This window comes from Eucyclogobius newberryi, unplaced genomic scaffold (genome assembly GCF_026437365.1).
Source record: "Eucyclogobius newberryi isolate DKJ021-1_F unplaced genomic scaffold, fEucNew1.0.hap1 SCAF_5, whole genome shotgun sequence".
NCBI classification, from domain to species: domain Eukaryota; kingdom Metazoa; phylum Chordata; class Actinopteri; order Gobiiformes; family Gobiidae; genus Eucyclogobius; species Eucyclogobius newberryi.
Window position 1 is genome coordinate 4,538,025 of NW_027316167.1, and position 15,900 is coordinate 4,553,924.

The 15,900-nt window shown below is 41.3% G+C and overlaps 1 protein-coding gene across 1 annotated transcript in view; it reads left to right on the plus strand.

Moving 5' to 3' along the window:
• The window catches only part of kcnq1.1 (potassium voltage-gated channel, KQT-like subfamily, member 1.1), a 162,839-nt gene that overhangs the window by 64,353 nt on the left and 82,586 nt on the right, over positions 1 to 15,900 (plus strand). The window contains 4 exon segments of the mRNA XM_072465616.1: positions 3,507 to 3,632; positions 11,929 to 12,039; positions 13,237 to 13,332; positions 13,912 to 14,031. Of these exon segments, the coding sequence (XP_072321717.1) occupies positions 3,507 to 3,632; positions 11,929 to 12,039; positions 13,237 to 13,332; positions 13,912 to 14,031 (453 nt within the window).

Below are 15,900 nucleotides of genomic sequence, written 5' to 3' on the forward strand. Positions count from 1 at the left end.
CTTTACATGTGTCACGTGAGGGTTTGTTTACCTGCTTTACATGTGTCACGTGAGGGTTTGTTTACCTGCTTTACATGTGTCACGTGAGGGTTTGTTTACCTGCTTTACATGTGTCACGTGAGGGTTTGTTTACCTGCTTTACATGTGTCACGTGACGGTTTGTTTACCTGCTTTACATGTGTCACGTGAGGGTTTGTTTACCTGCTTTACATGTGTCACGTGAGGGTTTGTTTACCTGCTTTACATGTGTCACGTGAGGGTTTGTTTACCTGCTTTACATGTGTCACGTGAGGGTTTGTTTACCTGCTTTACTTGTGTCACGTGACGGTTTGTTTACCTGCTTTACATGTGTCACGTGAGGGTTTGTTTACCTGCTTTACATGTGTCACGTGACAGTTTGTTTACCTGCTTTACTTGTGTCACGTGACGGTTTGTTTACCTGCTTTACATGTGTCACGTGACGGTTTGTTTACCTGCTTTACATGTGTCACGTGAGAGTTTGTTTACCTGCTTTACATGTGTCACGTGAGAGTTTGTTTACCTGCTTTACATGTGTCACGTGAGGGTTTGTTTACCTGCTTTACATGTGTCACGTGACAGTTTGTTTACCTGCTTTACTTGTGTCACGTGACGGTTTGTTTACCTGCTTTACATGTGTCACGTGACGGTTTGTTTACCTGCTTTACATGTGTCACGTGAGAGTTTGTTTACCTGCTTTACATGTGTCACGTGAGAGTTTGTTTACCTGCTTTACATGTGTCACGTGAGGGTTTGTTTACCTGCTTTACTTGTGTCACGTGACGGTTTGTTTACCTGCTTTACATGTGTCACGTGAGGGTTTGTTTACCTGCTTTACATGTGTCACGTGAGGGTTTGTTTACCTGCTTTACATGTGTCACGTGACAGTTTGTTTACCTGCTTTACTTGTGTCATGTGACGGTTTGTTTACCTGCTTTACATGTGTCACGTGAGGGTTTGTTTACCTGCTTTACATGTGTCACGTGAGGGTTTGTTTACCTGCTTTACATGTGTCACGTGAGGGTTTGTTTACCTGCTTTACATGTGTCATGTGAGGGTTTGTTTACCTGCTTTACATGTGTCACGTGAGGGTTTGTTTACCTGCTTTACATGTGTCACGTGAGGGTTTGTTTACCTGCTTTACATGTGTCACGTGAGGGTTTGTTTACCTGCTTTACATGTGTCACGTGACAGTTTGTTTACCTGCTTTACTTGTGTCACGTGACGGTTTGTTTACCTGCTTTACATGTGTCACGTGACGGTTTGTTTACCTGCTTTACATGTGTCACGTGAGAGTTTGTTTACCTGCTTTACATGTGTCACGTGAGAGTTTGTTTACCTGCTTTACATGTGTCACGTGAGGGTTTGTTTACCTGCTTTACATGTGTCACGTGAGGGTTTGTTTACCTGCTTTACATGTGTCACGTGAGGGTTTGTTTACCTGCTTTACATGTGTCATGTGACGGTTTGTTTACCTGCTTTACATGTGTCACGTGAGGGTTTGTTTACCTGCTTTACATGTGTCACGTGAGGGTTTGTTTACCTGCTTTACTTGTGTTACGTGACGGTTTGTTTACCTGCTTTACATGTGTCACGTGAGGGTTTGTTTACCTGCTTTACATGTGTCACGTGAGGGTTTGTTTACCTGCTTTACTTGTGTCACGTGACGGTTTGTTTACCTGCTTTACATGTGTCACGTGAGGGTTTGTTTACCTGCTTTACATGTGTCACGTGAGGGTTTGTTTACCTGCTTTACATGTGTCACGTGAGGGTTTGTTTACCTGCTTTACATGTATCACGTGACAGTTTGTTTACCTGCTTTACTTGTGTCATGTGACGGTTTGTTTACCTGCTTTACATGTGTCACGTGAGGGTTTGTTTACCTGCTTTACATGTGTCACGTGAGGGTTTGTTTACCTGCTTTACATGTGTCACGTGAGGGTTTGTTTACCTGCTTTACATGTGTCATGTGAGGGTTTGTTTACCTGCTTTACATGTGTCATGTGACGGTTTGTTTACCTGCTTTACATGTGTCACGTGAGGGTTTGTTTACCTGCTTTACATGTGTCACGTGACGGTTTGTTTACCTGCTTTACATGTGTCACGTGAGGGTTTGTTTACCTGCTTTACATGTGTCACGTGACAGTTTGTTTACCTGCTTTACTTGTGTCATGTGACGGTTTGTTTACCTGCTTTACATGTGTCACGTGACGGTTTGTTTACCTGCTTTACATGTGTCACGTGAGAGTTTGTTTACCTGCTTTACATGTGTCACGTGAGAGTTTGTTTACCTGCTTTACATGTGTCACGTGAGGGTTTGTTTACCTGCTTTACATGTGTCACGTGAGGGTTTGTTTACCTGCTTTACATGTGTCACGTGAGGGTTTGTTTACCTGCTTTACATGTGTCATGTGACGGTTTGTTTACCTGCTTTACATGTGTCACGTGAGGGTTTGTTTACCTGCTTTACATGTGTCACGTGAGGGTTTGTTTACCTGCTTTACTTGTGTCACGTGACGGTTTGTTTACCTGCTTTACATGTGTCACGTGAGGGTTTGTTTACCTGCTTTACATGTGTCACGTGAGGGTTTGTTTACCTGCTTTACATGTGTCACGTGAGGGTTTGTTTACCTGCTTTACATGTGTCACGTGAGGGTTTGTTTACCTGCTTTACATGTGTCACGTGAGGGTTTGTTTACCTGCTTTTCATGTGTCAGGTGGTGTAGTGTTGTAGTGATGGACAGTAGGAGGCGCTGACACACCTACTGACCGTCCCGAACTGCAGAACTGTCAAAACCGTGTGAGATGTAACTGTAGGACATGTCACGACACCATAATGTGTCTGAAGAAGCTGGAACATGTAAAGCAGGCAAACAAACACTCCTGAAATGACAGTTTAAAATAGAATATCGACTAATTTGCTTGTTAAATGTGTAAAGATACATTCAGCATTTTCATGATCAATTTACTACTTTCAATTAACCACAGTATTCACAGTATTCACGGTTATACAGCAGAAAGTGGTCGACATTTCTCGCTGCACATTTAGCAAAGCGAGTTCAGAAGCATTTTTATTTGGTTTAAACTCAAATCAAACGGTCAATAAACACGTGTGTACAACGCGCTCACGCGGTCAGGAGTGAATACATCTCTGGTTTTCAAATATAAAGCAATCTTTGACTCCTCTAGAGAAGGTCATTTAAACTCTGTTCTGTTGGGGCCCTGAGGGGGCGGGGCAGAGAGCTCTGGGCAGCGGTCCAAGGCGGGGCCTCGATAACCAGATCTCTGGACACAGAAAGTGGCTCTGGGGACGTGGGACGTCACCTCGCTGCAGTTTGGGAGCTTATTAATAGCCCTGAGCAGACAAAATGCTGCTCTGTGTGAAGAGATGTCAGAGTCAAAGTTCCAGTCCTTAAATAAAGTCTAAAATTTGATATATTATATTTTTATGGTTAAATATTGTAAGTGTCTGACCATGTGTTCAGCAGGAGCTGATCACGACGCTCTACATCGGTTTCCTCAGCCTGATCTTTGCCTCGTACTTCGTGTACTTGGCTGAACGGGAAGCAAACGACGGGATGACCAACTTTGCAGAAGCTCTGTGGTTCGGAGTAGTGAGTATCCGAGTATCCAAGTATCTGTAATGACACTGCTATATGTATTTACAGCACGTACGGCTAAAGACGCTCTCATTCTATCAGAATATGGCTTATTTGCATAAACACAAACCTACAGCTATGAAACATGTACATATGATTCCGGAGTATAAGTCGCACCAGCAAAAAAATGCATAACAGAGAAGAAAAAAACATATATAAGTCGCACTGGAGTATAAGTCGCATTTTAATTGTTTTGATAAAATCCAAGACCAAGAACAGACATTTGATCTTGAAATGCAGTTTAAAATAATAACAGATTAGAGAACATGGTGAATAGGTGTACGTATGCTAACGCTAACAACATATAAGTCGCTCTGGAGTATAAGTCGCACCCCGGCCAAAACTATGACTCATAGTCCGGAAAATACAGTTACCAGTGCAGTTATGCTTGACTATGATTCAACGCATAAACAATTGATTCATCTTAAAGTTATGTAAAGCCCAGTGGTGCAGTCAGTTCAGCATGTACCTCTGAACAAGAGGGTCGCCGAGTCCCACACAACCACCGAGTCCCTGAAGGAGACGTTTGATCTTGACAGTCACGGTAATACAGTAATATCCAAGGTCATTTCTCACACATGTTCTGTAGGTACTGTAGAGTCTGTAGATACTGAAGAATCTGTAGGTACTGTAGGTAATGTAGAGTCTGTAGGTACTGAAGAGTCTGTAGGTACTGTAGGTACTGTAGAGTCTGTAGGTACTGTAGAGTCTGTAGATACTGAAGAGTCTGTAGGTACTGTAGGTACTGTAGAGTCTGTAGGTACTGTAGAGTCTGTAGATACTGAAGAGTCTGTAGGTACTGTAGAGTCTGTAGATACTGAAGAGTCTGTAGGTACTGTAGAGTCTGTAGGTACTGTAGGTACTGTAGATACTGTAGAGTCTGTAGGTACTGTAGGTACTGTAGATACTGTAGATACTGTAGGTACTGTAGATACTGTAGGTACTGTAGGTACTATAGGTACTGTAGAGTCTGTGGGTACTGTAGATACTGTAGATACTGTAGAGTCTGTAGATACTGTAGAGTTTGTAGGTACTGTAGGTTCTGTAGATACTATAGATACTGTAGGTACTGTAGATACTGTAGATACTGTAGATACTGTAGGTACTGTAGATACTGTAGGTACTGTAGGTACTATAGGTACTGTAGAGTCTGTAGGTACTGTAGGTACTGTAGGGTCTGTAGGTACTGTAGGTACTGTAGGTACTGTAGGTACTGTAGAGTATGTAGGTATTGTAGGTACTGTAGATACTGTAGGTACTGTAGGTACTGTAGATACTGTAGAGTCTGTAGGTACTGTAGAGTCTGTAGGTACTCTAGGTACTGTAGATACTGTAGGTACTGTAGATACTGTAGATACTGTAGGTACTGTAGGTACTATAGGTACTGTAGAGTCTGTAGGTACTGTAGATACTGTAGGTACTGTAGGTACTGTAGATACTGTAGAGTCTGTAGATACTGTAGGTACTGTAGGTACTGTAGATACTGTAGAGTCTGTAGGTACTGTAGGTACTGTAGATACTGTAGGTACTATAGATACTGTAGGTACTGTAGGCACTATAGGTACTGTAGAGTCTGTAAGTACTGTAGGTACTGTACATACTGTAGAGTCTGTAGATACTGTAGGTACTGTAGATACTGTAGGTACTGTAGGTACTGTAGAGTCTGTAGGTACTGTAGGTACTGTAGATACTGTAGATACTGTAGATACTGTAGAGTCTGTAGATACTGTAGGTACTGCAGATACTGTAGGTACTGTAGGTACTGTAGAGTCTGTAGGTACTGTAGAGTCTGTAGGTACTGTAGGTACTGTAGATACTGTAGGTAATGTAGTTACTGTAGATACTGTAGATACTGTAGAGTCTGTAGATACTGTAGAGTTTGTAGGTACTGTAGATACTGTAGGTAATGTAGTTACTGTAGATACTGTAGATACTGTAGAGTCTGTAGATACTGTAGAGTTTGTAGGTACTGTAGGTACTGTAGATACTGTAGATACTGTAGGTACTGTAGAGTCTGTAGGTACTGTAGGTACTGTAGATACTGTAGATACTGTAGGTACTGTAGGTACTATAGGTACTGTAGAGTCTGTAGGTACTGTAGGTACTGTAGATACTGTAGGTACTGTAGATACTGTAGGTACTGTAGGTACTATAGGTACTGTAGAGTCTGTGGGTACTGTAGATACTGTAGATACTGTAGAGTCTGTAGATACTGTAGAGTTTGTAGGTACTGTAGGTACTGTAGATACTGTAGATACTGTAGGTACTATAGGTACTGTAGAGTCTGTAGGTACTGTAGAGTTTGTAGGTACTGTAGGTACTGTAGATACTGTAGATACTGTAGGTACTGTAGATACTGTAGGTACTGTAGGTACTATAGGTACTGTAGAGTCTGTAGGTACTGTAGAGTTTGTAGGTACTGTAGGTACTGTAGATACTGTAGATACTGTAGGTACTGTAGATACTGTAGGTACTGTAGGTACTATAGGTACTGTAGAGTCTGTAGGTACTGTAGGTACTGTACATACTGTAGGTACTGTAGATACTGTAGATACTGTAGGTACTGTAGGTACTGTAGGTACTGTAGAGTATGTAGGTACTGTAGGTACTGTAGATACTGTAGGTACTGTAGGTACTGTAGATACTGTAGAGTCTGTAGGTACTGTAGAGTCTGTAGGTACTGTAGGTACTGTAGATACTGTAGATACTGTAGGTACTATAGATACTGTAGGTACTGTAGGTACTGTAGATACTGTAGGTACTGTAGGTACTGTAGATACTGTAGATACTGTAGGTACTGTAGATACTGTAGGTACTGTAGGTACTATAGGTACTGTAGAGTCTGTGGGTACTGTAGATACTGTAGATACTGTAGAGTCTGTAGATACTGTAGAGTTTGTAGGTACTGTAGGTTCTGTAGATACTATAGATACTGTAGGTACTGTAGATACTGTAGATACTGTAGATACTGTAGGTACTGTAGGTACTGTAGATACTGTAGATACTGTAGGTACTGTAGATACTGTAGATACTGTAGATACTGTAGGTACTGTAGATACTGTAGGTACTGTAGGTACTATAGGTACTGTAGAGTCTGTAGGTACTGTAGAGTTTGTAGGTACTGTAGGTACTGTAGATACTGTAGATACTGTAGGTACTGTAGATACTGTAGGTACTGTAGGTACTATAGGTACTGTAGAGTCTGTAGGTACTGTAGGTACTGTACATACTGTAGGTACTGTAGATACTGTAGATACTGTAGGTACTGTAGGTACTGTAGGTACTGTAGAGTATGTAGGTACTGTAGGTACTGTAGATACTGTAGGTACTGTAGGTACTGTAGATACTGTAGAGTCTGTAGGTACTGTAGAGTCTGTAGGTACTGTAGATACTGTAGGTACTGTAGGTACTGTAGATACTGTAGAGTCTGTAGGTACTGTAGAGTCTGTAGGTACTGTAGGTACTGTAGATACTGTAGATACTGTAGGTACTATAGATACTGTAGGTACTGTAGATACTGTAGGTACTGTAGGTACTGTAGAGTCTGTAGGTACTGTAGGTACTGTAGGTACTGTAGATACTGTAGATACTGTAGAGTCTGTAGATACTGTAGAGTTTGTAGGTACTGTAGATACTGTAGATACTGTAGATACTGTAGGTACTGTAGGTACTGTAGGTACTGTAGGGTCTGTAGGTACTGTAGGTACTGTAGGTACTGTAGGTACTGTAGAGTATGTAGGTATTGTAGGTACTGTAGATACTGTAGGTACTGTAGGTACTGTAGATACTGTAGAGTCTGTAGGTACTGTAGAGTCTGTAGGTACTCTAGGTACTGTAGATACTGTAGGTACTGTAGATACTGTAGATACTGTAGGTACTGTAGGTACTATAGGTACTGTAGAGTCTGTAGGTACTGTAGATACTGTAGGTACTGTAGGTACTGTAGATACTGTAGAGTCTGTAGATACTGTAGGTACTGTAGGTACTGTAGATACTGTAGAGTCTGTAGGTACTGTAGGTACTGTAGATACTGTAGGTACTATAGATACTGTAGGTACTGTAGGCACTATAGGTACTGTAGAGTCTGTAAGTACTGTAGGTACTGTACATACTGTAGAGTCTGTAGATACTGTAGGTACTGTAGATACTGTAGGTACTGTAGGTACTGTAGAGTCTGTAGGTAATGTAGGTACTGTAGATACTGTAGATACTGTAGATACTGTAGAGTCTGTAGATACTGTAGGTACTGTAGATACTGTAGGTACTGTAGGTACTGTAGAGTCTGTAGGTACTGTAGGTACTGTAGATACTGTAGGTAATGTAGTTACTGTAGATACTGTAGATACTGTAGAGTCTGTAGATACTGTAGAGTTTGTAGGTACTGTAGATACTGTAGGTAATGTAGTTACTGTAGATACTGTAGATACTGTAGAGTCTGTAGATACTGTAGAGTTTGTAGGTACTGTAGGTACTGTAGATACTGTAGATACTGTAGGTACTGTAGAGTCTGTAGGTACTGTAGGTACTGTAGATACTGTAGATACTGTAGGTACTGTAGGTACTATAGGTACTGTAGAGTCTGTAGGTACTGTAGGTACTGTAGATACTGTAGGTACTGTAGATACTGTAGGTACTGTAGGTACTATAGGTACTGTAGAGTCTGTGGGTACTGTAGATACTGTAGATACTGTAGAGTCTGTAGATACTGTAGAGTTTGTAGGTACTGTAGGTACTGTAGATACTGTAGATACTGTAGGTACTATAGGTACTGTAGAGTCTGTAGGTACTGTAGAGTTTGTAGGTACTGTAGGTACTGTAGATACTGTAGATACTGTAGGTACTGTAGATACTGTAGGTACTGTAGGTACTATAGGTACTGTAGAGTCTGTAGGTACTGTAGAGTTTGTAGGTACTGTAGGTACTGTAGATACTGTAGATACTGTAGGTACTGTAGATACTGTAGGTACTGTAGGTACTATAGGTACTGTAGAGTCTGTAGGTACTGTAGGTACTGTACATACTGTAGGTACTGTAGATACTGTAGATACTGTAGGTACTGTAGGTACTGTAGGTACTGTAGAGTATGTAGGTACTGTAGGTACTGTAGATACTGTAGGTACTGTAGGTACTGTAGATACTGTAGAGTCTGTAGGTACTGTAGAGTCTGTAGGTACTGTAGGTACTGTAGATACTGTAGATACTGTAGGTACTATAGATACTGTAGGTACTGTAGGTACTGTAGATACTGTAGGTACTGTAGGTACTGTAGATACTGTAGATACTGTAGGTACTGTAGATACTGTAGGTACTGTAGGTACTATAGGTACTGTAGAGTCTGTGGGTACTGTAGATACTGTAGATACTGTAGAGTCTGTAGATACTGTAGAGTTTGTAGGTACTGTAGGTTCTGTAGATACTATAGATACTGTAGGTACTGTAGATACTGTAGATACTGTAGATACTGTAGGTACTGTAGGTACTGTAGATACTGTAGATACTGTAGGTACTGTAGATACTGTAGATACTGTAGATACTGTAGGTACTGTAGATACTGTAGGTACTGTAGGTACTATAGGTACTGTAGAGTCTGTAGGTACTGTAGAGTTTGTAGGTACTGTAGGTACTGTAGATACTGTAGATACTGTAGGTACTGTAGATACTGTAGGTACTGTAGGTACTATAGGTACTGTAGAGTCTGTAGGTACTGTAGGTACTGTACATACTGTAGGTACTGTAGATACTGTAGATACTGTAGGTACTGTAGGTACTGTAGGTACTGTAGAGTATGTAGGTACTGTAGGTACTGTAGATACTGTAGAGTCTGTAGGTACTGTAGAGTCTGTAGGTACTGTAGATACTGTAGGTACTGTAGGTACTGTAGATACTGTAGAGTCTGTAGGTACTGTAGAGTCTGTAGGTACTGTAGGTACTGTAGATACTGTAGATACTGTAGGTACTATAGATACTGTAGGTACTGTAGATACTGTAGGTACTGTAGGTACTGTAGAGTCTGTAGGTACTGTAGGTACTGTAGGTACTGTAGATACTGTAGATACTGTAGAGTCTGTAGATACTGTAGAGTTTGTAGGTACTGTAGATACTGTAGATACTGTAGATACTGTAGGTACTGTAGGTACTATAGGTACTATAGAGTGTGTAGGTACTGTAGGTACTGTACATACTGTAGGTACTGTAGATCCTGTAGATACTGTAGGTACTGTAGAGTTTGTAGGTACTGTAGGTACTGTAGGTACTGTAGATACTGTAGAGTCTGTAGGTACTGTAGAGTATGTAGGTACTGTAGGTACTGTAGAGTCTGTAGGTACTGTAGGTACTGCAGATGCTGTAGATGCTGTAGGTACTGTAGATACTGTAGAGTCTGTAGATACTGTAGGTACTGTAGATACTGTAGATACTGTAGGTACTGTAGATACTTTATAGTCTGTAGGTACTGTAGAGTCTGTAGGTACTGTAGGTACTGTAGATACTGTAGGTACTGTAGATACTGTAGAGTCTGTAGATACTGTAGGTACTGTAGATGCTGTAGATGCTGTAGGTACTGTAGATACTGTAGGTACTGTAGATACTGTAGAGTCTGTAGATACTGTAGGTACTGTAGATACTGTAGATACTGTAGGTACTGTAGATACTGTAGATACTGTAGGTACTGTAGATACTTTATAGTCTGTAGGTACTGTAGAGTCTGTAGGTACTGTAGGTACTGTAGATACTGAAGGTACTGTAGATACTGTAGAGTCTGTAGATACTGTAGGTACTGTAGAGTCTTATTACATCCAATTAAAGCCCAACAGGATTTTGGCCGAACTAAATCCAGCAAATGTTTGTGACGCTTTAATATTAACCAAAGACTTAAATTACCAATGACGTGTTTATTAATTTACAACATAAAAGTGGTTGTTTGTGTTAAATCAACATTTGGTCATCACAGTTTTAAAGATTCTCATCGACATCAGCATCAGGTCCAACAATGATCCAATGATATTTTACAAAACTTGCCAGATTTGATGCAGTATGATATGTAGAGTGTGTGATTCAAATTACATGATTTGTGTCCTCAAAAAGTGCTGCAGTGACTACGCGACTAATCGTGACAAGTCGAGAATAAAACAATAATCTGAGTCATATTTTGAGCGGTCATCTGGACTCTACAGACTCTAAAACAGGTGCAAATACTTTTAGAACTCTGTGAGCAAACATTTGGACTGCTCTACATCTGAGACTCTCATACTTCTCCTGGAGCTGCACATATTTTCTGTGTCATAATTCTGAGAACATTTTCCAATTTAAGTGAGATTTGAGAAGTTCTACCTTTGACTCCCAGACATTTCATTGTAACTTCAATTTGACAGTTTTCTGTTGCCAAGGCAACTAGCATCATGGCAGTTCCCTCGGTTGTAAAGGAGCGTCCTAGTGTCACTACATCAAAATGTCATAAAGAATAAACAATTACTGATATTTCTGACTTCTCTAGTAAATATTCTACATCCAGAAGCTTCAGTCGTCACAATTCAAACTGTTCCATTTATTTGATGAACAATAACTGAGTGACGGCCGGAGCCTCAACTATTTATTTTACTGTTAACAATCGTTTTGTATTATTTGTATTATTACTACTACTACTACTATTACTATTACTACTACTACTACTGTTACTATTACTACTACTACTACTACTACTACCACTACTACTGCTACTACTACCACTACTACTGCTACTACTACTATAACTACTACTACTACTGCTACTTCTACTGCTACTACTACTATAACTACTACTACTATTACTACTACTACTACTACTACTACTATTACTACTACTACTTCTACTACTACTACTACTACTATTACTACTGCTATTGCTACTGCTACTGCTACTACTACTATAACTACTACTACAACTACTACTACTACTACTACTACTATTACTACTACTACTTCTTCTACTACTACTATTACTACTGCTACTGCTACTGCTACTGCTACTGCTACTACTACTACTACTACTACTACTATTACTACTACTACTTCTTCTACTACTACTATTACTACTAATACTACTACTGCTACTACTGCTATTACTACTACTACTACTGCTACTACTACTACTACTACTGCTACTAGTACTGCGGCTTCTGCTACTTCTGCTAGTATCATCGGTAGTAGGCCACGACAGTGTGCATTAGTATCATCATTAGTAGTATTATTGACCCAAAGCGTGCTCCATGTACAGGTTACCGTGACAACCATTGGATATGGAGACATAGTGCCTGTGACGTGGGTTGGAAAGACCGTCGCCTCCTGTTTTGCCCTTTTCGCCATCTCCTTCTTTGCGCTGCCTGCGGTGAGTGGACACGTGGGTTTGTGAGACATTTATACAACTGCATCTATAAAGTACATAGTACGCAAATGTACAAGACATAATATGCAAATTTACAAGACATAATATGCAAATGTACAAGACATAATATGCAAACGTGACTTTAAGGTACTTTCGTATTGAACTGTGACACCAGTAAATCATCATTATACATTGCAAACCACAATGTTGAGCTTAAAACTGCTTGGGAATAGAAACAGGTCCATAGACTTCCGGTTCAAAACTGCTAAGCTCCGCCTCTTCCTGTTGACATTATGCTGTAAAAAGCTGCAGATTGTCATTTCATTTTTTTAATTGTTTAAAAGTGGCTTCAGGACATTTTCAAACGTATCACGTAAAAGCTTTTTATCTTTTATGTTCTCAAATGATCATAACACAAATACATGCAGGGATGTAGGCGGGGATAGGGGGTGGGTGGAACCTTGTAGTTACAATGTTAAAAGCTTCATTCTGCATTATATATTCCCCCTTTTTATTTAGCCTGAATGTTCTTCCTCACCATGCGTTTACTCAGAGTGATCCTGTGTTCTCCTGCATTCCATACTTGAGTGCTCAGATAATTTCCATTTTCACCTTCCCCCTATCCCCGCCCACTGCTCTGAGCTTACTTGCGATTTAGAAAAAAAACAGATCGGCTCTGTCACTTTTCTGGTGGAGGGTCTTCCTGCTTCTTTATGTCATGACAGTCGTTCCACTGTGAAGCGCTAAACTCACCATGAGGAAAAGACATGAGACATGAGTCACAGGTCATGTTTATGGAGAGGCGAGCCCGCTTATAGCACGAATGCATTTTTTAGCAGTAAAAACACTATAAAAAGAGATTAGTTATGCATAGAACTGCATGAAGACAAACCAGAAAATTATCACACATAAAAGTGTAACTGTCTGTGATATTATCCAAATTGTTCACGTTCTAAATTGAGATGTGTTGTGACATAAAGAATGTGTTTTCATCCACTCTTCTAGAGACCCAATTAATTGGTGTTAAAAGTCATTTAATAAAAAAAATGATTTAACTACTGAAATGTGTGCAGTCCTTCTCTGATTCTTGTAGAAAGCTAAACTAAAGCTGCTCTGTGGATTATTTCAGCTGCTTCAGATGAAACACAAATGGATTTGATTCAAAACAGGAAAGAGTGATAATGATCTCATCGTCTGTAGGGAATCCTGGGCTCCGGCTTCGCTCTGAAAGTCCAACAGAAGCAAAGACAGAAACACTTCAACCGACAGATCCCTGCAGCGGCCTGCCTCATCCAGGTAAGTGACCACTCCTCATCCAGGTAAGTGACCACTCCTCATCCAGGTGAGTGACCCCTCCTCATCCAGGTGAGTGACCCCTCCCCATCCAGGTGAGTGACCACTCCCCATCCAGGTGAGTGACCCCTCCCCATTCAGGTGAGTGACCCCTCCCCATCCAGGTAAGTGACCCCATCCAGATGAGTGACCCCTCCCCATCCAGGTGAGTGAATCCTTCCCATCCAGGTGAGTGACCCCTCCCCATCCACGTGAGTGACCCCTCCTCATCCAGGTGAGTGACCCCTCCCCATCCAGGTGAGTGAATCCTTCCCATCCAGGTGAGTGACCCCTCCCCATCCAGGTGAGTGAATCCTTCCCATCCAGGTGAGTGACCCCTCCCCATCCAGGTGAGTGAATCCTTCCCATCCAGGTGAGTGACCCCTCCCCATCCAGGTGAGTGACCCCTCCTTATCGTGACCCCTCCTCATCCAGGTGAGTGAAAAGTACAAAACATTAGTATTTGGACACTAAAGCAGTGCATCTTTGTACATCACAGAACTCATGGTTAATGGTGGAATCATGTTCTTTCTGTGGTCACAGACGGCCTGGAGGTCATACGCTGTGGACAACAATAACGGGACTGCGACCTTCAAGATGTTTCTGAGGAGAAGGTCCCAGATGCCAGCGTCTGCTCTGTCCACTCCCAAGGCAAAGAAGTCGGTCAGTGCACACACTTTACTGATGGAATTAGAAGAGGTAACACTGTGCAGTTTTATTTGATTTGATGGGACAGAAGCAGGTGAAGAGTTAACGACAATTCTTTTCTTTGTAATATATTGTATTTTTTTCATACACAGCATTTCAAATTTGTCCATTTTCAAATTAAGTTCAAATATGATTTTCTCATTTTCCGTAGTCATTCCGTTCCTAGCGCATGGGTGACTGAAGTTATTGGCAATTATAATGTCGTTCAGTTTTTGATCGTCGGCACAATTTGTCATGCATTTTTTTGTGATAGTCTTTTTCCATGTCAGAAGTATGCCCAAAATATATACATTTGTTGTGTCACATTTGATTACATAGTTCTGAAATCGATTGGGATGGTGATGTTAAAAATTGCAATGACTTGTTGATATTTTTGAGCAACAAGAAAGTTGTTTTTAATATACACACGTCTCTTTCCCCGCTCAGACTTCTGCTCAAGTCTAGTTTAGTGCACGTAGACAGTTCTCAGCGCGACGATCCAGCAGCACACACAGCAGCGCTGAGCAGTGCAGGGGAGGGGAGGCTGCTGCAAAGGACTGTGGGACTCGTAGTTCTAGTGATAAAAATGCTTTATGTCTATTGGGAATAAATAAATGTTTGTTAAAAATCTTTTGTGTGTCTGGGGGCCGAATGTATGTGTATAACCCATGTTTGACACCCGTGCTCTATAGTGTAAGAGGGGGCCGTGACTCCCTTCAGCTGATCAGTGTTATTCTGTGTTTTTGTGCAGAGGTGAGACCTGCAGCTGTTCAGTTTCAGTTCTGAGCTGCAAACGGGTGAAAATGGGATCTTGTGGTTTAGTTTGTAGATAATGAGGTTCGTTGTTTCAGTTTGTTCAGTCGCTTTTATTTTTGGCAGTTGAAAATGAGACTTGCAGCTGTTCAGTTTGCTCCTTGTTATTAAGAGCAAATTAAAATGACAACATGTGGCTACTCAGTCTGTTCTGGACGATGTGTGCAGGCGAAAATCAGACTTGCAGCTGTTGAGTTTGTTCTTTATGATATGTGTCGGTGAAAATAAAACGTACAGTTGTTCAGTCTGTTGATGATGCGTGCAGTTGAACATGTGACTTGCAGCAGTTCCGTTTTTCGGCATGAAAATGAGACTTGAAGGGCGGCAGTGAGAAGGATATGAAACAATGTTCATAGGGAATTAGCAAATGGTTCCCGGCCTCTCCTGACCTTTGACCCTTAGAAACATTACAAACCCTAAGTACAAACCTTGGGGAGAACCACAGAGGAGGAGAACCACAGAGGAAGAGAACCACAGAGGAGGACCACAGAGGAGGAGAACCACAGAGGAGAAGAACCACCACAGAGGAGGAGAACTACCACAGAGGAGGACCACAGAGGAGGAGAACCACAGAGGAGGAGAACCACCACCGAGGAGGAGAACCTCAGAGCAGGAGAACCACAGAGGAGGAGAACCATAGAGGAGGAGAACCACCACAGAGGAGGAGAACCACAGAGGAGGAGAACCACAGAGGAGGAGAACCACAGAGGAGGAGAACCACAGAGGAGGAGAACCACAGAGGAGGAGAACCACAGAGGAGAGATCCTGCTCCAGTCTGTTGTGCTCGATGTGTGATGAAAATGAGACTTGCCGCTTTCCTGTCTCTTCTTTATATTAGGAGCCAATACAAATGTTCTGTCTCTTGTAAATGAGACTTACAGTTAAAGTTGGGTATTGTTAGGAAGCTAGTGATACGATACATTTCTCGATACTTGGCTCATGATGCGATACAGGCCTCGATTCACTGCATTCCTGACACGATTCGATAAATTTATGATGTGATTTGATTCGAAACAATCGAAAAACAATATT